Raw genomic sequence first — 24085 nt, 5'->3', positions numbered from 1 at the left:
AGCACGGCTGTAAGAGCAAGGATGCCCGCAGTCGTCAGAGAAGCAGGGCTGAGAGGTCTGGTGACGCTTGAAGCACGGCGATGGGATCAGCATGACAATCGATCGATCGTATCACCCACGGCATTGGCCTTCTTGATTCCGGTATTGGCTGTGTTCTTTTTTGCGCCTTTGTGAGTCCAAATCGTTGCTTGTAGAGTTGTGATGTGAGTAACTGATATCCAATACAGCCTTTGCGGGTTTTGTATTCGAAAGCGACGACGAGATACACCGGTTAGACGGCATGGCCCGGTAAAGCTGCTCACCTTACAACGATCGGAAGCAAGGGAACGGCTGCGGTCGGTAGTAGAAGTCTCGAACGTGACCGGAGACCAAAAGGCAGCATGTGTAGACAGACGTAAGGAGAAGGTTGGCTCAGACAGCGAATCTATCCCAGAGGAGGAATGGTAAGTATCCAGTCGCCAGATGATAGCGTAAGACTGACAAGATAGCGCAATTTGTCTCTCGACGTTACGTGCACCATCACCACCTGAGCCCGCGAAGTTGAGCAACGAGAACGGAGTGGTCGACGAGGCCGCGATAGCGCCACCCAAATCTGTGTTCGAACAAGAAGAGAATCTGAGACTGAAAGATTGCGGCCACAAGTTCCATGCCGAGTGTCTCATCTCTTGGGCGGTGCTGCACAAAAATAGTTGTCCAATTTGTCGAACAGTCTACTACCACGAGGAGCCAGAGAAACCGACAGATATCGAAGCCCAAGCGTCAAGCGCTGGTCAGGAACCTGCAGCCGTTGAGTCAGTCACACCTGCGCAGCCGCCTGTGTCCAACTGGCACTACTTCTGGACGGGCCGTGATGCAAGGCAGAATCACACGCAACCTGGTGTCCGGTCGAGCTGGCAGCAATTCCGCAGGTTTCGCTCCTGAATGATGGCCGATTGCTGCAGTGAATAACCTGTTTGCTCAGATCGAATATCTGGTTTCTAATGATTAGCTCCATGGCTGCTGGAACAAAACAAAGCACCCAGGCTCTCGACCACATAACTTGGATCGAGCCAGGACAGCCAGGCTCTCGTAGATACCCAAACGTATTCAACACTCCGGGAAATCGGCTGCCATCCCATCTTAACCGTCGATGAATCCCAAGAGCGTGGAAGGCTGACAGTTCTGGCACGCCATTTGTTTTGGAACCGACCTGACAGAAAGGTCCACAACCGAGGAAAGAAGGTATAGAGAAAAATTGAAGAGGCTCGCGTTTGATGTAGAGGCTAGACCTGCTGTGTTCCGATAGAAAGCCGTGTGCAGGTCATGAGAGAGGAAGAGGAAGCCTGCAACGAATGGCGACCACATGTAAGCTAGGAATGTGTGTCGATGCGTGTGAAATTTGGAGAGTTACTATTCTCATTATCATACAACGGTATCGAGGTTGAGGGAGGAGAGGCATAGGGACCCATCCTAAGACATTGGTTAGCAGAGCCAATTGGCTAAACAATATATCGTCCCACATCGTAAATTGAGGCAGCACATGAGCGCGATTTCAAAGACATTTCAATGAAGTGACTCATAGAAAGATACGAAGCGATTTTTGTAATTGTGGTTCGAAAGTGTGAAAGATGGTTGCCGTCGCAACGTGTCGAAAGACGAATGTTGTACAGTGAGAGGTGGAAAAAGTTCCTGGTGAATAAGAGGTCTAGTATCTTGCAGAAGTCAACCCAGCTTCATTGCGATGCTGAATTTACGAACTGACGAAGGCTTTCCAAATGTCCCTGAGATCTTGTAAATGCTCTCGTCTGGCATCCATCGTACACTGACATCACTGCCGGTAATAACGAGAACGTTATGTCGAACTTTGCCTTTTGGACGGCCAACAGTGTTGTGAAAATCGGAAACCGACATCTTGAACTTTTTCTTGTTGTGACCAGATGGAAGACCGAGCACCAATTTGTAGATGTATGGGCTCGATACTTGACACTCATACGTGAAGCGAGCTGTGCCAGTCTTGCAAGAAGGCGTCCACTGACCATGTCAAAAATACGTTGTAAAGCACTCAAAATAACACACCTTCATCATAAGCCTTTCAATGCCCTCTACTAGCATTTTTCTTGCCTGTTTCATCATGTCATCTAAGTCCTCCGGTGAGTATGCCTTTGGCCCAGGCGCATTGTCCCTCTGAAGCACAGCATCATCACGCTGCCTCTGCACAGTGAGAGCATGCTGGATAAGCTCAGCCTTCGTGAATTTGGTGAGTTCGTCCTCTGTCAGCGAGGCAGTAGAGGGAGATGGAGGGCTGGCGCCAGCGCGTTTCGAGCGCACCGCAACGGGACCGGACGCTTTGCGCTTCGTTCCAATCATTGCAGTTGTTTGGACTGTTTTGGGTATGACCTTTGCGTAAGATGCTTGTGAGCGGTCTGTTTGACTGAGGTGAAGCTGAAGAGTGTTGTGTTGAGTTGTGTGGCGAAGGGACGCGTTTGAGGCACGACTTCTTGGCGCGTTTCAAACGCGTCCCCCAATGTGCAGCACTCGCCCTACCTCGCCACAATCACTGAGCAACGTACGGCGAGAAAAGAATACGTAGTGCATTCCGTCGCTATTTCTACTCCCATGTCATATCCTGTACCAAATTCCACTACTGTCACTCTACTTCGTGACTTTCCATTCTCTGTCCCCACCTCAAAGTTATTCAACTTCAAGTCATTCAATTCGACGCTGGCTCGTACCTGTATAAGTTGGAGCAACAGTCTTCTGCAGTTTCAAAGCTCCTGCGCAGCTTCACCTACGTTCTTACACCTGTGTATCTAGGAACCAAACATGAGCTCCACTGCTCCGAGATTCTTCGACTCACCAGTCATCTCGCAAATCCAAGATACGGGTTACCTACACAGGCAGTCCCGAGAACTTCGGGATGACGATGAAGATTTCAAAAGATGGTGTTGTGGAGAAGGTGCCGTGGTCCCTGCATTAGCTGGATCATCATGACGTGCGATGCAATGAAGCGCGTCGGAACGCGATATTTAATTAAGTGGATGCGGGGTCGCAAACAACGAACAAGTATAGAGAAGTGCTGCTACCATTGTCATTTACGGAGGCACAATCGAAAGATTGAAGAAACAGAATCACACAACCGAAACATACCAGCAAAACATCATGTCAGAAGTCAAGCCATTCAACCCAAACATCTCTCAAGAGGAGATTGATCGCCTGTTCAGGAAGCTCAAAGACACACGCCTTCCAGAGATCCCAGTCGTACCAGATGCAGGAGACGACTATGATGAGTTCCAATGCTCAAACCTAACCGCAACCCTCCATACTCACCTGCTGTAGGCCCATCGCTGGAGTGGATCAACAAATTGAAGAACTTCTGGCAAGACAAGTACTCCTGGCCGGATGCACAGAAGCAAGTCTCCGAATGGCACCACTTCACCACCGAGATCAAGAATCTGAAGGTCCACTTTATCCAACACGAGAAGAATAGGATGAGACAGAAGGAGGCAATTCCTCTATTGCTGGTACATGGCTGGCCAGGGGCTTTTTTGAGTATGCAACCAACCCGTCTTGGGCCCAGGCATGACTGGCCACCCCAGATTCCAGACTGTAATGCACCCGCTTCTCGACCCAAGGACCCCAAAGCACCCGTGTTCGACCTGGTAGTACCCTCACTCCCCGGTTTCTGCTGATCACAAGGTCCATCACGAGGCTGGACTCTCCAAGACACAGCGCGCATCTTCGACGTCCTGATGAAGCGTCTCGGGTACACCTCTTACACCGCACAAGCCGGCGACTGGGGTCATTGGGTCGTCCGGAAGCTCGGATCCGGGCGCTACAACGCCTGCAAAGCAGTGCACACCAACATGTGTCCCGGCGCTCCACACAAGGGCTCCAAGATGAACGAGAAAGAGGAGGCAGCCATGGACCGCGCGAAGTGGTGGATGGGCGAGCATCTGTATGAAAGGCCACACGGGTTATGCAATCGAGATGCGCACACGACCGCAGACTATCTGCATAGCGTTCGACGACAATTCCGTTGGTATAATGATGTTCATCGGCGGAAAGTACGATGAGCTTGCTGATCCAACGATTAGGACGGCGACGCTAGATAAGGAAGAATACGTGAAGGATGTGTGTACGACGCTGTTGTTATGCTTCTTTACGCCGCCAAGTATCATGACGAGTATTGTGCTACTACCATAACGTGCGCCACGAGGTGTACACCGAGTTCAATGCGAAGGAGGAGAATCTGATTAGGGTGCCGTTGGGTGCTAGCACGTTTGTTCTTTGGCGAGTTCTACAAGGTTTAGTTGCTCGAATGAAGTGTTGTCAATGCCCATACAAGACGTTGGACATGTTGCAATACAAGACGGTCGAGCGAGGTTCTCATTCCTCTACAGCCGGCTTGATAAACCGTGTTGTTGTCGTGCGACTTGTCGTGCAAGTGGAGACGCAATGTGCTCCACGTTTGCAGAGCTTCCTCTTAGCTGTTGTTGAGCAACCAGTCGCACAAGCTGCAAGGGGAGGCGCAGCTGAAGCACCTTCCTCATATGTGTCGCCGGCCTTTTCAGCGGTTTAGCAGGGTAAGGGGTACAAGCGTGGCCATCGGCGTGGCAACCACATGTGTTGGTGTTGCAATCGGTAGTCGTGGGGACGCCCTGCCACAATCCACCATGCTCTTTCTCAAAGCGCAACGCTCTGGCCTACTTGGACAACCAAGATGCTGTGGTTGCAGGCAAGGAGATCAGCAGCGACGTGACGTTCAACATACAAGACCATTGCGTTAGGCAGTCGCTGGCGGGTGCACTAAGAGTATTGGTCAGTGGGACCATGGTTGATGGCTGTCTGGACGTTTGTCTCGCTGAATCCGGCAGTTGTATACTAGAGCCCGTCAGCACGCAGTTTGCACAAGCTGAAGGTTAGAGTGAGGTGAGAAGTAAGACAGCGATGACAGTCAAGACGAGTTGTGGTGAAGCGAGTGGGCAGTCGCAATCAGGTCAAGTGAGCAGGCATTGGGCCTACTGCATGCAATTCGGAGATTACCCGCAAGCGCGAACTGCATTTGCACGGGGAAGGCGCGATGCCCCCTTAACTGTTCCCCATATTCAGGGTCCTTAAACGTCCTTTACGACTCAATGCTCTTCCTCTCTCCACCCGCTTTGCTTCTTAGCAACTGGAGACGCCGCACTGCCCATACGCACGACGTTTGCTTACCCGCCCGTTGATTGCGCGCCGCAGTCTCAGATACCCGCCTCCTTGCGCCCTTTCATTTCGCGGGGGCCGCCATCATCTCCGAGAACCACCAGAATCACCTGATGAGAGCTAGTTGCGCCTCTCATCGCTATGAGGGATGATGCTGCTGCAGACCTCTCTGGCGGCGCCCTAGTTGCGACGACATCAGACCCCAGCGCGTATCACACGCCCTCTACAGGCGCGCCCTCGAATGCAGCAAATCCCTTGTTGAAAGGCCCCGCAACGCGCGGATGGCTCAGCAATGTGCGCCGACCGCGAACGAGCCCAGGGCCCAAAGCTTCAGCCCTGAGAAGGACGCAGGTGCTGGCCGACGACGATGATCGCAGAGACTCAGCCTTGGCGTCCTCGAATTGCACCGCGAGAAGCAACGAGCCCTCCTCGCCCACCAGTCTGCGCAGGACTCCCAGTCTCCCTGCCATTGTTGTCCAGGATGAGCATGTAGTGGGGTCGGGCAACCAGTCGCCGCACTGTTCACTGGACTCGAGCGGTGCAGGTGAATCACCCTTTCAGGGCATTGATATGGTTATACCGACCGGCAGCTTCGACGACTTCACCTCACCCACCCAGATATCCTTCTCGAAGCGGGGCAGCATGATGTTGGGTGGAAAGAAGGCAAACAGGCGCAGTAAACAAATCAACTTGATTTTGGAAAGCGCGGATGCGCCTACGCCTGCACCCAGCACACCACCTCGACCAGAAAGGCAAGAGCCACCGAAAGAACGACAAGAGCTCTCACCTCCTGCTGCGATACCCAATGCGACCCATTTGTCCCCCACACCGCGCTCACCTTCGCGGTTTTCTGCGCGCGGCAGGGCTGGCCACCGAGTGCTCTCTGCGGACGAGATGATGTTATCGCGCAAAGTGCGCTCCATGTACAAACACGGGAACGAGAGTGACGTGAATTGGGATGCAGATACAAGCAGCTTACCAGACACTTCGGTCGATAACAGCATTGCTTCTAATAACCCAGCGAACGAATCAAACCTGACCGTAAACCGCAAACGAGACGACTCAAGCTCTTTTGTGAGCTCAAGAGGAGACGACACCATACCCAAAGAACCTACAGAGAGAGCAGGAGGGCTTGAGGATTGGGCTGATCTTGAGGGCGCTGAGGTTGACAGATATGGCTTCATCGTCGCGAAGAAGCCAGGTTCTCGTGACAGTGCGAACGGAGGATTGGATGGACCTGACGAACCGCGCATTCAACGAGTTTCAACAGCTCTACAACTTGTATCGGAAGAACCACGACGAAGAGGAATTGGACGCAGCGTATCTCGAGCGCGGTCATCTAAGTCTGCCGACCCTCGAGGATCCCCACCGAAACGACGTGTGTCGCAGAAGTCATCGAAGCAGACCAGGTCCATCTTTTCCAACAGAACTTCAGGCACACGGACGTCACATCATCCACTGCGCTCGACTACAAACAGATTACCTCATAACAGAGAACGTCGAATGTTGGACGAGGCGAGTGACATGCTGAAGTTGCCACCAGGACTTGCACAGGTTGCCGAACAGCGAGAAGGCGGTAGGATGGCCCGATCGATGAAGGCGAAAGAGATCAAAAGAGATGAGAAGTGGCGAGCAATGGCTAAAGTGGTGAAGACTGGCGCAGAAAAGGGTGGTGGCATGCTTTTCGAGTTCGACACCAAAGACCCAAAACTGGTCACTCGCACATGGAAAGGCATACCAGACCGCTGGAGAGCAACTGCCTGGTACTCTTTTCTCGCAGAAAGCGCGAAGAAAAAGCAAGACAGTCCTCCAGAGGAGGAGTTGATCGACTGCTTCTATGAACTCCAGGCAGAGAGCTCAGCCGAAGACGTGCAGATCGATGTGGATGTTCCTCGAACCATCAACAGACATATTATGTTCAGGAGGCGTTATCGTGGAGGGTGCGTGATTATCCCAGACGGGATGAGAATGAAGCTGACATGCAGCAGGCAACGATTATTGTTCCGCGTACTCCATGCCATGTCTCTGTACTTGCCGGAGACAGGCTACGTCCAAGGCATGGCGCCTCTTGCTGCAACCTTGCTCTGTTACTACGAGGAAGACAGAGCGTTCGTAATGTTGGTCCGTCTGTGGATGCTTCGAGGCCTGGAGCGACTCTACGAGTCTGGGTTCTCTGGCCTGATGGACGCTCTGGACGACTTCGAAAAGAATTGGCTGCGTGGTGGAGATGTAGCCAAAAAGCTGGTGAGTAGAGTCTCGCCCATACTGTGGCTGAACGCTAGCTGATTAGTCTACACAGGACGAAATGGGCATTACCTCGACCGCCTGGGGTACTCGTTGGTACCTGACTTTGTTCAACTATTCTCTGCCGTTCCAGGCCCAGCTGCGTGTCTGGGACGTTTTCATGCTCTTGGGCGACGCCTCCCATTCTAACTCCTCAACGTCCAAATTCAGCGGTGATCTGGATGTGTTACATGCAACATCTGCAGCGCTAATCGATGCAACGAGGGAGATCCTGCTGGATTCAGACTTCGAGAACGCCATGAAGGTGTTGACATCCTGGATCCCAATCAAAGACGAAGACCTTCTCATGCGCGTGGCAAAGACTGAATACAAGTTGCGAAAGAAACGAGCGAGTGCTTGAAGAAGGATGGCGTTCCGATCCTTTGGACTTGACCAAATTGATGGGAAGCGGGATCGGGAAGTTCAGTGGGGTCTCAGCCCACCATCCCCGCGCATCCTTACTTCTTCGAGCAACATTTAACGGGTCAACGTCGATCTTCTGAGATCAGTGGCTTGACGGCGTCGCGTGCATCCAACGTGGCTGTCACGTTTTCGAACTTGGAGATCCGCGTAACCTTGCTTTTCTGGCATCGTAGGTTCACTCCGCACTCACAACCACACTATCTTTAACTCTGCGTTGGCAGCGCAACATCATCCTTGCGTCTGTCAAACTTTCCTTACTCTTCCATCGTGCTGCATCTCCGGGTGTCTTCCGGCTGCTTATGCGCGGCATCTCCTTTCTCCAAGGCGCATATGGGTGGATCAGGTCTCACGGCAGCTTCACAAGATACCACTTGCTTTTCCAACGCATTCTATACATTTACAGTACAGTCACGGTTGATGAACACGGCACATGTAATCAGAACTGTAGTTATAATTGATAATCGCAATCAAAAGATCACTTCTAGATCGCACTCGTACTCGCACCAAGTTGCGGTTGTAGATGAAGTGACCTAACTCCGTGCAGAACTGCTTGCGAATCGTGAAATCTCGCAACAAACCACGATGCCGCACGGAACGGCATATCAGGCCTCCAACTTGTGGAAATGGTCGGCCTGGCACTGCCTGGCACAGACTGGCGTCGCCTTGGGCGCAGCCGCGATGGTCTGGCGTTGACATGATCGACAACGCCTGACGCACTTGCGGTTAAACGCCCGCCGGAGGCGGCGGGTGCTCCAGCAATTTGGGCCTTCTCCGTTGTGCCGCCCAGGTGTCTGCTGCTTGGAGGCGTAACCGAATTCATGGTCGATCGGCACGATCGACAGCGAAAGTGCAGCGAAAGGACGAGTCGCTCAACCTTGCAAGATAGCAAGGTAGATGAACAGGCGAGTACGAGGGCCACGTTGCAATCGCGTGAAGGAAAGCCTTTTCTGCGTGAGAGGTAAGTATAGAAAGGCTGGATATGGTAGGGATGGACGGTGGCTTTGCGTGGTTTATGCTGGGCTTCTTGATGGGTGACGGAACGTGGCTGCTGGGATGCAGTATCTGGAGGCGCTGGTAGTGAGAGTGATGGTACAAGTTGGAGATGCTGCGACCTAAACAAGTCAAAGAGCAACTCGGCTCAGCACCCTCAGAGATTGTTTGCGTAGACTAGAGGTGCAGATCCCAATACTTCACATCATTGTTTAGAAGCGTTGATGTGTCGATGATATATATCAGGGGTGCTAGTTGCAAGTCTACATGTAACACACAGGAGACGCCTCGGCTGAGGAGATCGCAATGGATACCTCAAGTGTGCTGCTACAGCTTTAAACACACTTTGAGTTATGGAATGCGAAACAAGTTTTCGGGGTATGCCCCGCGTGTCTTGTACATCGTCATCCAATTGAGTGCCTACCAGTGAATGTACCTACCACGTGAAGGAGTTCTGGTATTAACTAATGGCAGATGTAGAGTGACTTCCCTCGAGGTCATAGGCCTCTTAAACATCTTCCACACCGGACGGAACTCCATGTGCTGGAACGTTTTGGGGCACCTGAGGCTTCGTTGAGTGGACGCCATTATTCTGGGTCGTGATCTGGGTCTGGTCTCTCCTGGGGTGAACGTATGAATATTCTTTAGAAGATGCTCAAGTACGAGGGCGGTGAACACGGCTATCCGGAGGCGTCGCAATGCAATATGAGCATTTTCGACATCTTCCATACGATGTTGACGAGGCACGGTTAGACGGGGAAGGAGCGTTGCTGCCGAAATGGGTAATCACAGATTGAGATGACGCTGGAGGTGGCGAGCTCGCGTCTTCCTGCCTCACCAACATTTGCCTCCCTCAGCACACCACGCCTCATCAAAATCTTTTCTTGCGGGTCCCAATTCAGACAGTTTCGCAGTGGATTGAGTAACGCTCGGCTACACCGATGGCAACATGCGCGAAGGTGTTGTGTCGTCGTGGGTCAAACAACCGACCAAAGCAAGTCAACGCTGATCTATGGTCTGACTTTTCAAGGTGAGGCGGGCGATCAACAACGCGATGTCTCGATGGAGAGATGAAGGGAGGATATTGCCGAAGGATCCGCGAGGTGACACGCAGGACTGGAGTGGAAAGACGAGACGGACTGCAAGGTGAAGGCGGAGCCGAAGGTACATTCACAGGTGGGCCCAGTTCGGTACACGCTTTGTCTGCCCTGCATCGGTGCGCTAACCGTTGCTGGTAGACCACTACGATTACGAAGACGCCAAATCGCCAACCGTAGTCGAGCTTACGTACTCTGTGCGCGTATACCTTACACCCACGGCGGTAGCATCGCCTCTGTAGGATCGTATGGGTATCGGCTCCTCTTTTCCATCGTCAGCGTAAGCAGACCATTCTCAGCTTCGCGGATGACTCTACTCCGATACCCCGATCTCACGATGCCATCCACAACACTAAGGCACGGCGGATCCAATATGCATGGCTGCTTCCGCTTCACGCATGGCTACTGCAAGCCGCATCGATTCTATACTATGGAGTCCTTGGCAACCAAGCAGTAATAAGGCACTCAGGCAGCCAACTCGTCTGGCCGTGTTGTCACGGAGACAGTCCGTTATATTCAAGCAGGACGCCTTCAGCCACAGGGTTCTTGAAAGCCTCATCTGTGCTCGCTTGAGTTCAAACTGTATTGTGGCTGCAACAAGCACATGCATTCAGCCGCAGATCAGATACGAGGCAGGAGGCCCTGGACGCTTTGGAAGCGCTTCCTTCCAATCAGCCGTGCTCGACTAAATACCTTGCAGCTGAGGATGGGTATCGATGTCCTGTTATGAATTGCTGCCCCCAGATGGGGAATTTCCACACTTATGCTTAAGACCAGCATATTCGTTGTTATTGCACGTATTTGCTGATTGGCCGGTGCTTTGGATACGGCGACCGAAATCTCTCTGCAAAATCCTTCTTCTTGTTCCAAGTTGATCCGCCGCAAGGTCAGATCAGGGAAGGCTCAAGCGCCGACGGAAATTTACTGCTTAGTCAATTTCTGATGCCAGGTGCTCGGTGATTGCGCAACGTGTCTCTTCGAACGGGCCTAACAAAGGTCTGCAAGCCGGCGCAATACCTGCAGCGGACAACACAAACTATCGGCCCTGGCGCACGCCTTCTGCGCAACGACCACCACGAGGAGGACCGCGCAGAGTGAAGATCATCAAGGCTGCTCGTCGCCCGCACAACACCTGGCCCGATGTAACACGTCGCGGTCCATGGAGTCGGTTCTTGATCGGTGGTGCTCTTATCGATTGGCCATGCTACCTGCCACGCTACGTCGATCCGGAGACAGTTCTTCCAAGGCGGTCGATGACAGGTTCTCGGCAAGGTTTCTTGCTTTGCTCTGCTCCCCGTGCTTTTTACGAACTCACGGCCAGCCGTTTAACCCATGACGGCATGTGGATTACCTGATCAGGCACTACACTAGAGCGCAGAACAGGTCTTGCAAATGCGCGAGCCACAACGCTACATTTCCACCCAATTCCGTAGTTTCGTGTTGATACACACAACACGCAGACTTCATTTCGTCCAACCGCATTCGGTCCTCACACGGCTGAGTTCTGACGATGGCCATGCCCCTTCATTTCCCTTTGGGCAGCCTCATGCGACGTCGACAGTCAACAGCGTCCGTGCACGAAGCGACAATCTCTCCAAAAGAGTCGCGCTTCGCTTCCTCCCGGACGTTTGGCCCTGCCTGGCGCGTGCGCACGGTTAAGACTTCCAGACCATAGCCGATCAGTCCGCTCCTCAATCTCTGATGAGCCTTGTCTCCAGCCATGATGTCTGGCTGAACCGTCCAGCGCCGGCTTCTCGAAAACTGAAGCGGACGCAGTGGGAATGTTTGACCACGACAAGCTCACTCGTGGTATTCAATCCACTTTTAATCGACTGTGACAGCTTGAAGCCTCGTCAAAGGGCGTCTTTCTACGTGATCTTGAATCTGTGCACCAAAAGACCATGCTTTGTTACTAGGATGCACCCATGCTCTTATCAATTCGACACTTGATCAGCTTAACCGTTTCCAAGATCTTTGCATGTTCAAAATTTTGACGTTCAGTCTGCATCCAACACACAACTTAAATGATGTGACAGAGTGCAGACGATTACGACACGTCCGTTCAGTTTCAGGCCTCAGGCATCATTAAACTATGCCTGTAGCTGCTGCAGGCTCTCTTCGCTTGGCTCACATGGCGGTTGAGTAGCTTGCGGCGAATCTTAGCGCCACACAGTGGGAACCACAGCCAGAGTTTGCAGGAGCCGGAAGTTATCTCCAGGGACGTCGGATGGCGGGAACACAAGAACACAGACCGCGGACGTTGCTCAGTTCTTACTTGTTGTCAGCAGCTTCGACGCTCATGCATATCCTTGCAACTCTTCTTCCACTACCGCCCGCTTGACGCCACACATCGGCTGTCCTCGACCTGCGGCGAGTCGTTTCGTCTTGCTGTTGTCAAGCATTGCAACCATTATCCTCCCTGGTTGGTCCAACTCTAGCCGGCCGTCTTCCCTTCTTGTACATTCGTTCCTACGCTTCCCCACTGCTGCCCACTCGATTTTGCCTTCTTTATCAACCTTACCGACCTGGACCTGATCGCCACGCCAGCCCACGCGAGCTCTACTTGGCCGCGATCGTCGTTGCAGCAGCTCTCCTTGTCACCCTTCCATTGTCCTTCGTCGCCCTACTTTAGGCACGAATCACAATCGAGCTTTCTGCCTGCATACGTTAAGCCTAGAACTTGGAGCAGCGGCCGCTGAGCTCTGGGCCATAAGTGGACGTTGCTCCTGTGAACACGCTTCTTGAATAAGTATGTACATTGTTCCACCTCTTTCGGGGACTTCGAAATTTGACGCCTCATAACCGCTCATTTCGATGTCGAGTATTTTTCAAGGCCTTTTCCGTTTGGGCTCCACTCTTCATGATGCTCACACTCTCTAAGCCAGCGAAGTGGGATTTCGACGTCAAAACCCATGACTACCCCCCACCATTCACAACTTCCACCACCACTCGACATTCACCAAAACTCAACGGCGGGCCATCGCCTCCCCATACGGCTGGGCCCAACTACGCCATGAACACATCTCATCGCGGATTACCTCCGCCATCGGCAATGACATTGCCAGATCCAGGACGTGGTCCTCCACCAATACAGTCTTCCATGGGATCATCTTCCTTGGGCGCATTACCACCGGCACCGACTCAATGGCAAGGCTCTGAAGACGGCATGAAGAATTGGTTAACGGCCAAGGCTGAAGAGGAGAAGAGAAAGCAGGAGGAGGAAAAGACTCGTCAGGAGAATCTGAAGTTGGAACAGCGAAAGATTGAGCACTCAATGCTTCGTGAGTCTATGCAGGGCGGTATTCCACCACATCTTGTCCCAATCATTTTTGCTGGTATCGGTGGAGGGAATCTTGCCAACATCAGTGCCGAATGGATTCAGCAATACACTGCACAGGTGCAAGCCGCGCATCAGCAGGCTCAGGCTCAGGCGCAAGCACAGCTATCTCCCGAACTTCGACGAGAAACGAGATTACTGGGTCAACAGCCGCAGACAGTGTACGCTGGACAGCCTCCAGTATCACAAACCATCCTTCCGCCAACTGCAGTGCTGCCAGGGCAGCCTCTTCCAGCACAGTCACAGCAGTATGCTAGCGAAAGAGCACTACCAGGTCCTAGCCACGCTGGTCCGCCTACGTCTGCTCCTCGTCCTCTCCACCGGTCGCAGCTACCGAAGCTCACCACGAATGAGATGCATATTCAACAACCAGCATCGGCGCAACCGGGCGTGCAGCAACTGCAACAAACTCAGAACGCGCAGGAACAATCTTCGCCTTCGATTTACTTCCACCATTGGGTGCCCCCAACATCACAACAGGAGAAAAACACAAGCGGAAATCCGCCAGCGACGCCCTCAGGTAAATACAAATCTTCGCCCTCTACCTCATACCAATCCCGTCAACGTGCGACGTCTCATGCGTCTGACCGTGAGTACATCAGCTCCCCCAAAAAGCGGAAGGCCCAAGGCCCTCACGCAGCGCCACCGCCCCCAACATCGGCACCCCAATCCTATACATCACCATCCTTCTCGTATGTATCGACGTCATCGACATCAACGCCCGGACGACGAGGACATGCACGAGCCCGTTCAGATGCATCTGCACGAGGTGCAGAGGGTACTATGAGCCGTCGTAGTACGGTATCTGGTCTGGCAAATGAGACACGGCAGAGTTACATTCAAGATCCCCCAAGAGCACCAGAGGGAAGGCATCCACACAACCCAGATGCGCCATATGGCACTCCACCACAGCGGAGTGAATCGCGAGGCTACGTTCAGCAGTCTCCAGCACCAAATGCTGGATCGGGCCAACCTGAAACACCGAAGTACGGGACGCATCAGCAATGGAGTCGTGGATATCACCCATCTCCCAAACGGGAAGCTGATCGTTAGGCCAAAAATTAGAGCTCAGCATTACATTCGCAGCCCGTTTCCGCAACCATTACCGTCCCGCTTTTTGATGGACGAAGAAATCAAGATCACGCGAGTTGCGGTAGGAACGGTATTTGTCGCACGTCATCTGGAGGGAAGGACGCCACAATCAATCTCATGTTTGCAGTCTCGAACTTGCAAGCATGTCAAGCGAAATGAGCTCCACAAACACCCAAAGTCCCCTCATCTTGAACGCGAACGCACGGCCCCCACCCCACCAAGGAACAACCTCTCATCTCTTGAGATTGCAGCGCAATGTCGTTTACAGCAATGTGCACCAGCACCAATGGGCAGGATCGAGCATGCGGCTTACCAGTCTAATCGCCTTCCCGTCATTACTCGCGGGCTCTACCCGCTTCTAGCAGGGTCCGATCCGACGGCTGCATCTGTTTGGCGTCCTCGCACTCGGATCCTTCATGGTGCTGCTGGCGCTTCCAACTCGGCCTTACCTACAGTAACATCGCATGATTTCATTGATGCATGTTCATGGCAGAATGGTTGGCGTACATGGGTCTGACATCTTTCGCGTCCCCACCTCTGTCCGGCTGGTTCAGTTGCTGCATGCCTTAAGAGCTTCCTCGTCAGCCGCTACGCAATCCTCGTTGCAGCGAGCCTCAAAGACACACCGCTTGTAGCAGGAAGGACTCGGTCAGCAAGCACTTGCAGGTCTGCCATGCAGCTGCATACCAATCTCTTTCTGCAGTTCATCTTATTGTCATCCTGGTCGCTGCATACCAGCCGGCCCTTCTGCATACAGTATTGTCTCGAATCCTTTGCTGCGAGTTGCAACTGCTATATCACAGTGCAAGTCGGTATATCACATGTCTCGCCGCGCTCTAGGCACCCGCCTCTGTACCCAAATGGGCATGTGGTGCTTTCCCGTAACGGATTTGGATTTATTATGGCTGCGCTTAGACACGCTGTCACTCCTGTCTCGGGCAATGCTCTTCCTTTGCATTCGACAATTCATCATCACTGGTCGTCGGCGAAGCCCTGCAGTCGTTTTCAGTGATTTCACCTGTCAACGATATCTTAGCATCAACTGCTTGATCTACACATGGTATCTGGTATACTGGCACTACTGTACATTCTCAACTGCATAAAGACCGGGGTGCAGGTCATCGGCGCTTTTAAGTTTCTTCTCATTGGCGGTGCATCCATTCTTCACGTCAGCTCTTCTTCATTTCGTCTTCCTTATGGGCTTCTCTGTTGGCTGCAAATTGTTCATCGTATACCCCGGTTCCCATACTTGATTGGTTTTGTTCTTGACAAGTGGGCTACACTGTCTCGCATTTGTCCTTCTGATCTTGCATATTCTTCCAGACGCTGTACTGTATATATCTAGGGATGGTTTTCGGGTCAGGCGCGCGGTCACCTGGATGATGGGACCGACGCATGGAGTTGGGCTTGCAGTGGGGACCACCGTGGACCCGCTGCTTGTGTATATCACGGTTTTCGGAACATATGCAGAGTACAATATACGGAGCAAGAAGGTGGCAACGGGCTTGGTTGGACACCGCTTGTCAGAGCGACATACCCACCGGCCTGCCAGCACATCCTGTCTTGCCTTACACGCACACAAACCCACCATTTCTTACCTTCGGGATTCGACATGCACACCATGCCCTTCAACTTCGTACTATGCTGCGTTTCAACTGCGTCTTGCCACCAGTACCGGCACTGTGGATTCTAGCGCGTAGGGAGGTCTGCTTCAGGAAGTGATTGGGTTGGCGTCTGACGTGGCGCTTCCTGCAACGCGGTGGGACCACTGATCCATCCTACCGTGCCGCGAGAAGGGTTCTCGTGTGAGTGAGGTTGCTCTTATGGTGTGATGTGTGTATAATGTAAGACGGACCCAGAAGACGGGAATCTGGTCGAGGTGGTAGTGCAGAAACAGCGTGTTGGGAAAAAGCAATAGACCTCGACTCATTCGACATTCGAAAGTTACAGCCCAAGACTCAAGCGTACGGGAATAACGAGGCAGTATGGCCTCCTTTCTTATTGACAGACTGAGGATGTTGGCTTCCACAAAAGCATCGCTCCTTCCTACGCCTGCGCCACGAGGCGGGGCAGGCGTGGCTGGTGACTGCCCCGCAGTGGCCGGTCAGCAAGTGCGAGCTATCAGGCGCCGCATGGCAAACAACTCGGTCGCTGCCTGACCAAACTTCTCTCACCCACAAACCACAAACCACTTTGTTCACCCTCGCGCACTCGAACTGCAGCTCTACACCGAAAGAGCTGCCCACGTTACCACAGGCTCTACCTCAACCTGACGTCACACACGATACCTCTCTGAAGCAGCAACACAGCAGTCAACATGCAGATCAAGTACGCGCTCATACCATGCAGCTTTCCATAGCTTCAATTTATGAGGAAAGGGCGTGCTGACATAGGAACAGAGTACGAACCCTCACCGGCAAGGAGATCGAGCTCGACATCGAACCTGACTACAAGGTACACCACCTTCATCACGAAACATACCCCACGCATTCGACCGCACACATGCAGTCGCAAAGGATGATACGGATTAAGTGGCACATGCTGATAGGCACCAGGTCTCGAGGATAAAGGAGCGCGTTGAGGAGAAAGAGGGCATCCCACCGGCACAGCAGCGCTTAATCTACGGAGGCAAGCAGATGTATGTCTGGCTACTTGATCAAGACGCACAGAGAACGCAGGCTGATCTGAGTGTACAGGGCTGACGACAAGACCGCAGCAGACTACCAGCTCGAGGGTGGCGCAACGCTTCACTTGGTACTTGCCCTCCGTGGCGGCTGCTGAGTCCCTTCCCATCCTCCTGAGACTGTTGGATGATTTGGTGCTGACGTTCCTTGACCATGGCGACAATTCGAGTCACGATTACGATGCTTTGCCACCTTTATATGAAGATGCATGGGGGACATGGCGGTCATAACAGGTGCGCGGCACCACAAAGCCTAGGAACACTATTGATCCGAATGTGATGGATAAGGTCCAAATCGATCTGTGGACCGTGGCCTTTTTTGCATCTGATTTCTATGTTCTACGGCAGCCGTACACTGATTAAGTACCTCGCAGATATCCTGACAATCCGTGGGAGCTCAATACTGGGACCCAGATCTATGCTGCGAACACCTCGAGCACCGCAGCTTACAGATTAAACCCAAAACCGAAGTTGTTATCGCCCTGAAAGTCACCATCAAAGATCCCTATCCCTGCCGTGACTAGGCTGTCGAACTGACCCCAGCTCGTCAAATCTGCCATATTCGATGGCAGGTAGTTCGAATTGAACATCGTACTATCCGGCGTCTGCGGCACATTATTGTTGTACAAGCTCCCGGCCATATCCGGACTTGCACCATTCTGCGGTGTCGCATCTAGCAGCGGCAAGACCGTCGAGTTCCTCTGGTTCTGCTCCGTAACGCCAGCACCAGGCACAGGCAGCGGTGTCGTCCCTGTAATGCCAGATCCAGATCGGGTTTGCTGATTCGTCTGCCTCACAGCCTCCAACCTCAGCTCTTCAAGAACAACACAGTACCGTCGCGCCAAACAGTCCGTCTCACTGATACTCTCCAACTGTCTCTGGCACTTCTGCCCTGCAGCGAAGTAGCCCTCGCACTGCCCCGGCGTGAGAAGATGTTGCCGGATCCGGTATATGTACAGCACGACCACCGCACAGAACGCGTAGTACTGCGTAAACCAAAACGCTCTGAATAAATTCGAGCTCGTGAACACATCGTCCACAACCTTCACAATATTCATCGCAGCATCCAAACAACTCGCAATGTTTGCGCTCGTATCCGCCGGCGCCTGGTAGCTTGGATGGCTCCTGATGCCCGTCAGGTTGGCGAAATTGCTTAACAGAAATGGACGGTGGATCAACAGCATCGCGTGGTAGTAGGCCAGGTTTAGCACGCCCCGCTGCCGCTGGTAGATTGGGATGAGCAATGAGGATTCGATGCCGGCGGCGTCGAGGAAGGGGCCGAGTGCGGCGCGCCAGACGTCCAGGTCTTTGGTGTACTTTGCGGACAGTTCGATGCGTAGGGCGAGGGAGGGTGGGCGGATGGGGTAGAGGTCTCGCAGGACGAGGGAGACGATGCGTGTGAGTCTAAAGGATGTCAGCCATCACGGGAATATGAAAATTTGATTGGTGCCTTACTTGATGTGTTCCACAGGCGCCATCATGTGCGATGGTGATTTCGAAGTAGACGACGAAATATACTGTGGATGGAGATCAGAGTCATTGACAACAGTCGGCAGTTCTTGATCAATATCCTCGTCCTTAAACGTCCGCGGTCGTCCCAAAGCAGCCGAAAGGTACTTGTCAAGCGAGTATGCTACCCAGAACGTCCGTCTCCGGCTTTCCAGCTCCACATAGTCGATTGTCGCTGATGGATCATACCTTCTCCCGCGATTCAGTCCTATAGCAAGCGCAAGATGAGACGTCGTTCCGAAGAGAGACCAGCAATGGTTGATGCGCGATTGCGTAAGGAGGTAGAAACACTGCAAAAGACGTGCTTGCACACTTGCTAGACGGACTGCGCCGCGTTCTTTGGAGAGTTGGTGCTCGGCTGCGAAGAAGTAGCGTGCACTGTTCTCCTGTGTTGTGCTGCCTGGTGGCATGTATGCTTGTGCTTGTGCGAAGACGATAAGAAGTAGCGCGGTTTTGGCTGCTGCGTCTTCTTTGGCGTGCATGTCGCCCTGGGTTTCGTAGAACTCGTGCACCCATTTCTCGATGGTAGTTCGATGGATGAAGCGGTGTGTTGGGGCGGCATAGTCGAAGTACCTTTCTACCAGTCGCTGTGCGTCAGGTTTGGGAGGCAGGACGAAGAATGTTGGATCGAAGTCTGGTAGTGGTGAGTCTCCCCAGGCAAATATGGACGAGTCTTGGGAAGTTGGAGTGTTCTGATGAAGTCGCTTTTGGATCCGTATCAAGAATGATACTCCTGAAGAAGAGCCAACGTAGTGTCCTTGCGAATCTGTCTGCGCCTGTGCCGGCTCTGGAGAAGTTCTCGATGGTGGGTCACGATTGGAGTCTTCATTGTTGCCGTTAACCCGGTTCACTCTTTCCAAGATTGGGCGATCGTGTGCTGAAGGGGTGCTAAGGCCGTATCCTCCATACTGGAAGGAAGGTAAGTCTCTAAGTGGATTATCTTCGATAGGTATTGCGTTTAGCCGCGTGTTGCCTGCTTTGGAAGCTGCGGACATAGCAGCCTCGTCCACCATGACGGATGGCAATCTTCCGCGAGTATACTGGGCGGTGTACTCGCATGACAGACCGGCTCGTAGACATAGAGTGCATGGGCAACGGCCTGTGCATCGCGTCTTCTTTCTGGTTGTTTATCAGCGATCTGGAACAGATCACAAACAAAGTTCAGCATCACAGAAATGTGACCAAATTCAAGCATTTTGCGCGACCGTCGAACTCACTTCTTGCACCTGTCGCACGCTCTGCTGACCCTAGTCCTTTCTCTTTCTTCTCTGCGCCGTTTAGCTGGTGGTGATCGCTGCTCAGTTGAGCCAGTATTGGAGGGCGTCGTTGCCGAAGTTGCCGCGCCTTCCGTGAGGTCGCTGTTGCGGTTGGCAGCTACCCATGAGGAAGGACTGACCCCGGCATCAGAAGGTGCTTGTGGCGGGCTCATGCCATCCATTGCAAATGGAGATCAATCGATAGGCGATACTCGAGGTGGATAACTTACGGAGTCATTGTCCGAAAATCGTGGGGTCGGAAAAGCGAGTTGGCGTTGCACGTGATGCTAGCCTCCGGATAAGCGCGGCTCTTCCAAACTGCAATCATCTCTTCGCAGGGTCTCTCTGACAGGTATTTTCATTCAAAAACTTAGCTACGTGTATGAGATCGCACTGTCTGGCATCGTGTCCGCTAATATTCCATAAGACCTTCACGAAATTGTTTCTTGCTCCGTCTCCTTCGCACCCTGCATTACTTCCGTTTAGATATCGATCCTTCCCAACCGTACACGTGCTTGAGCCGCCTTCCGAAGTGCCTCGCCAAGTCGAACGGGATATTGGTGTCTGGGTATGGCTGATGAGACTGAATGTTACGATATAAGCCCATCTCTAGCGAAGGCGTAAACTGCCATGCTGAGCTGAGAACCCAAGACCAGTCAAGGCACCGACGAAGCGATCCCACTTGATCTTTCCTGAAACCTCCTCGTTGTTGCACGGGATGTGGACCAACGTCTTGAAGACGAGATAGTTATTCTTGTTGACACGAAACACCGGCGAGGGGCTGGGGGTACTTCTTGAGCCTGGTCAAAGACAGGTTGATATGCTGTTGCGGCGTGTCTCTTTTGCTTCGACTTTACTGTGATCGAGGACTTTTCGAAGTTGCCTGTAACCTCTCTGGAGCGGTCATGGAAAATCGCTGACAATGGCTTCCAGTACTCGACCTCAGCCGGTCGGGGAGAATCATTGCGTAGTCGCTCATTTCATAGTAGTGTTCGTCGATGCTCTCCTCCTTCATCGAAAAGACGCTGGGAGTGTTGCATGGTGTTCTTGCTTGGAGTATCTATAGATGTTTGCATCGACATGCCTCCAGAAAGTGTCCAGGTTGGCTTCAGCTTTGCACAACGCGTTCACCGTTTTATGCAGGCTTCGATTCCGGTCGATAGGGAAGAAGAACTTGCCATCTGACGGATCTCCCAGTTTAAGCTTCAAGATTAAGGATTTGCCTTCCTCCTGAAAGCTGAAGATATCCAACCAGCCTCGCAGGTACACAGCCTCATGATACTTTCACTTCGTGCGCAACAGCATTTTTTCGTCCAGTCATATCACACTTGATGTCAAAGGTGGAAGTGAAAGAAACTCTACGCAGAGTTTCCGAACGCACAGTGCCAACAAACAATGAAGAACGAAATCTTCGTTCTGATAGGCTAGGATTATCTTAGTAACCGCTGGTATTTTCAGAGTATGAGGAGCGAAGAGACAAACATTGGGACTTATGGAGTACAGAGAACATATGTGGCTCCTTCCGCAATAACAGCCAGACACCAAAGTCAAAAAAGATAGCTAATCCATCTCAGTCGAAACGCGCCCAATGTGCTGCGAAACCGATCCCAAGTCTGCAAATTACAACACATATTCACAATCTCTATAAGCCCTCCTCAGTCTAAACTGAACAAGATACCATAGATTGTGGGGCGTGGCACCCGTGCATTCAAAGAAACGGGCATCAGCAGCCTCCCAGAAGGCATCTAAGGCCGCCTCTGCACTCTAGAGTATCTCCACGTTCGCCTGACGTAACGGAACTGAGCTCCTGGCTTGCCCAAAGGAACGAGTGTTATATTACTGAAGCTGGTCTGCAAGATAGGGCGACATTGTGCGAATACCATGCTATGGTCAATGAGCAGTTGCGTCTGTCGCTTCTTGACTGAGTTTGCGACCTTCTTGGCCCAATGTTGGAAAAAGTTTAGTTGTTGCAGGCATTCAGAAACCACCGATAGCTTCGACAGGACCGAGACAACCCAAGGTGATTTCAGTGACCTGGCTCGCGCGTTTTTTTTTTCGTAGGAGGTGCTTGATGGCATCTACCAGAGTGTGTACCTTGAGACTGTGTCGCACTGGGGGTTCCCAAAGATACTTGAACAGCTGGAAGATATGTTCGAGCTCCTTATTACGCTTGCGATCTCGACCGCCCTTGAACTTCACACTAAGTACAACATCATCATCTCCAGGTCCACAGTCTTGAGTAAAGAACGCGCGAACCTCTAAAGAAGCAGGCCAGCCAAACTTTAGCTGTTGAATGAGGTCCAGTTCGATGAGCTCAAGAAAGGACCAAGTCTTGATGAGTGACTCCGAGAAAGTCGCCGATAGCTCTGAGCCCATTCCAAATGCGATGCCCTTGCCAAAGTGCTCTATGTGGATCTGTGGAGTCTCGCCACTTCGGAAATGTGCCCGTGGATTCTGTCCCAAACCATGAGGTCATTGTAGCAGTTAGCGACATCATCTCTCAAGGTCCGCGCCTAGAGGGTGTCGGGGTCACCAGTCTTATGAATTCAGCCGCAGCGGACGCCAGACAGCAACTCCGGCCGATGCTCTTTATGTTCGTTGACGGTCTCAGCGAAGTAACTAGGGTATTCTCGTAACATCCAGATGTGATCTTCGGCTTCACTCTTGCATGCAGAGACGAGAGCTTCAAGGCGGTCGATATATCTGAGTGTCGGTGCGCGATATTGTGACTCTCTTACAATGGCTTCAAGCGAGCTGTAACCCACAGTGTAAGGGCACTGATGAGGAATGATTACAAGCACTTCACCGGTAGTGTCGGCTTGAAGGGATCCTCGCAGGAGTGCTTCGAATTTTTCAGAGATGATCCCCAGCATACAATCCTTGAGGAAGCGATACATGCCAGCTTGCAAAGCCAGGATGTGTAGGCCATGGTCAGGATGCGCTACGTCTCCAGTAGCCATAGCCTGGGCAGCAGCCTCTCCAGAGTCCCACTCCTTGATCATCCTGTATTGATCGTTGATGACTCCCATTGTGTATTTGGTGCTTTCCAGGAGATCCGCTTGCAGCTTGATGAGAGGCCCTAGTTCATGGTCCGACAGGGCAAACTTGCATGGTGCGTTTTTAGCTCGCGCGTCAACGAGGATCAACAACTAGCTAAGCTTTGTAAAATCCTCGATGTTCAGGTGGGAAAAAGACATACTGAGCGCCTGCCACACGTCGCTGGTGTGGACATCACTTAAGGATGCATTGATCGATGTCAGGTCGATGTTTCGGCGGTAGGGAGGGCATTGCTTGTAGCAGGTTCGCCCTTCTCTGGAACACAGGCTTCTTGAGCCAGCGATCTCGAATAAGGCCTCTAAAGTTATTAAAAGCCTGTCTGACGTCCGTCCACTCGTGATAGTCGTCCAGTGCCATTGGAGTGGCGTCTTCTAGGACGATATCGATTGGTACCCAAAGATTCGCTTCGCAGGGCAACGGCTCGTCAAGGCCGTAGTGATCGCAGGGTTCGTTCTCTGGACAGCCATAGTAGTGATGTACATGCTCGAAGTAGTTGTGTATGTCCGCTCTGGTGAGTGTGAGACCCCAACGGATGTGCCTTTCAGAAGTACTTTTCGCAAAGCTTCGGCGGCCTCAGGCTCGGGCTTTGGCTTGAGTGACTCGATCCACTGGCAATATGCTTCTGGCGTGTCCATGGCGGTTGGTCACTACATAAGGAGGCACAGGGTTGAGTTCGCTGTCGTCGTTGGGTAATCCGGAGAAGTGGGAGTGGAGGCTACAGGACGGGAGTTCGTCGTGCCGCTACTTCGACTCTAGGTAGCAGCTGCATGAGGTACAGTGGAGGCAGCTGTTTAATTGGTTGGTTTAACGTCATATCTGAGTCTAAGACTATGGAAGACGTGGAGGCAGCTGTATTTCTTGTGACTTTGGCCGTTTGCTCAAACTGCACGCCTATTTGCTGCTGCAGAACGGTAGAGTGGAGCCGCCAAGCAACCGTATCGAGCAGACAAACTCGTGCATGTTCGATGGAGCAAGGTGAAGGGAAACAACAATTCGTCAAGAGGGCATCCTGCCATGACAGTTTTGCAATGCCCCGACAACAGCTACATGCCTCAATAGCAACGACGAAAACCAAATCTGCAGAAGGAGCAGGCTTCACCAATTGGAGCGGCTGCCGCCAGAAGTAACGGCTAATCCGGATCGAAGTACCGCATCGCTTTGTACCACACGGAATCGC

The 24085-nt window shown here is 52.4% G+C and overlaps 8 protein-coding genes across 8 annotated transcripts; 5 read left to right on the top strand and 3 right to left on the bottom strand.

The window, feature by feature from the left end:
- Positions 1-21: 21 nt before the first annotated feature.
- BU25DRAFT_454977 (uncharacterized protein) lies at positions 22-921 on the top strand (the record flags this gene model as incomplete). Its single annotated transcript, XM_033709912.1, has 3 exons — positions 22-170; positions 228-443; positions 489-921. The coding sequence occupies 3 exons, from the start codon at positions 22-24 to the stop codon at positions 919-921; spliced, it is 798 nt and encodes a 265-aa protein (XP_033565727.1).
- A 666-nt stretch (positions 922-1587) lies between these two features.
- BU25DRAFT_407188 (uncharacterized protein) lies at positions 1588-2421 on the bottom strand. Its single transcript, XM_033705472.1, has 2 exons — positions 2056-2421; positions 1588-2010 (listed from the first exon to the last, which is right to left on the bottom strand). Exons 1-2 carry the CDS (start codon positions 2344-2346, stop codon positions 1702-1704), a joined length of 600 nt encoding a protein of 199 aa, XP_033565726.1. The 5' UTR covers positions 2347-2421; the 3' UTR covers positions 1588-1701.
- Positions 2422-3138: 717 nt separating this feature from the next.
- BU25DRAFT_437286 (alpha/beta-hydrolase) lies at positions 3139-4954 on the top strand (the record flags this gene model as incomplete). The annotated part of the gene is made up of 6 exons (XM_033708997.1): positions 3139-3237; positions 3330-3528; positions 3676-3934; positions 4074-4114; positions 4164-4261; positions 4454-4954. 6 exons carry the CDS (start codon positions 3139-3141, stop codon positions 4556-4558), a joined length of 801 nt encoding a protein of 266 aa, XP_033565725.1. The 3' UTR covers positions 4559-4954.
- Positions 4955-5322: 368 nt separating this feature from the next.
- Positions 5323-7825, top strand: BU25DRAFT_428449 (RabGAP/TBC; the record flags this gene model as incomplete). The annotated part of the gene is made up of 3 exons (XM_033708508.1): positions 5323-7121; positions 7170-7425; positions 7481-7825. The coding sequence occupies 3 exons, from the start codon at positions 5323-5325 to the stop codon at positions 7823-7825; spliced, it is 2400 nt and encodes a 799-aa protein (XP_033565724.1).
- Positions 7826-12731: 4906 nt separating this feature from the next.
- On the top strand, positions 12732-14720 carry BU25DRAFT_190490 (uncharacterized protein). Its single transcript, XM_033700996.1, has one exon. The coding sequence runs from the start codon at positions 12835-12837 to the stop codon at positions 14362-14364; it is 1530 nt and encodes a 509-aa protein (XP_033565723.1). The 5' UTR covers positions 12732-12834; the 3' UTR covers positions 14365-14720.
- Positions 14721-16720: 2000 nt separating this feature from the next.
- BU25DRAFT_454973 (ubiquitin) lies at positions 16721-17184 on the top strand (the record flags this gene model as incomplete). Its single annotated transcript, XM_033709911.1, has 4 exons — positions 16721-16731; positions 16803-16857; positions 16959-17041; positions 17100-17184. 4 exons carry the CDS (start codon positions 16721-16723, stop codon positions 17182-17184), a joined length of 234 nt encoding a protein of 77 aa, XP_033565722.1.
- Positions 17185-17532: 348 nt separating this feature from the next.
- Positions 17533-20024, bottom strand: BU25DRAFT_384891 (uncharacterized protein; the record flags this gene model as incomplete). The annotated part of the gene is made up of 3 exons (XM_033704345.1): positions 17533-18490; positions 18542-19714; positions 19813-20024. The coding sequence occupies 3 exons, from the start codon at positions 20022-20024 to the stop codon at positions 17533-17535; spliced, it is 2343 nt and encodes a 780-aa protein (XP_033565721.1).
- A 2288-nt stretch (positions 20025-22312) lies between these two features.
- Positions 22313-23379, bottom strand: BU25DRAFT_190363 (uncharacterized protein). The gene is made up of 2 exons (XM_033700994.1): positions 23051-23379; positions 22313-23000 (listed from the first exon to the last, which is right to left on the bottom strand). Exons 1-2 carry the CDS (start codon positions 23081-23083, stop codon positions 22398-22400), a joined length of 636 nt encoding a protein of 211 aa, XP_033565720.1. The 5' UTR covers positions 23084-23379; the 3' UTR covers positions 22313-22397.
- Positions 23380-24085: the final 706 nt, after the last annotated feature.

The sequence above is a fragment of the Macroventuria anomochaeta genome, assembly GCF_010093625.1.
Source record: "Macroventuria anomochaeta strain CBS 525.71 unplaced genomic scaffold BU25scaffold_4, whole genome shotgun sequence".
NCBI lineage: Eukaryota > Fungi > Ascomycota > Dothideomycetes > Pleosporales > Didymellaceae > Macroventuria > Macroventuria anomochaeta.
This window is presented reverse-complemented; position numbering and strand designations above follow the sequence as displayed.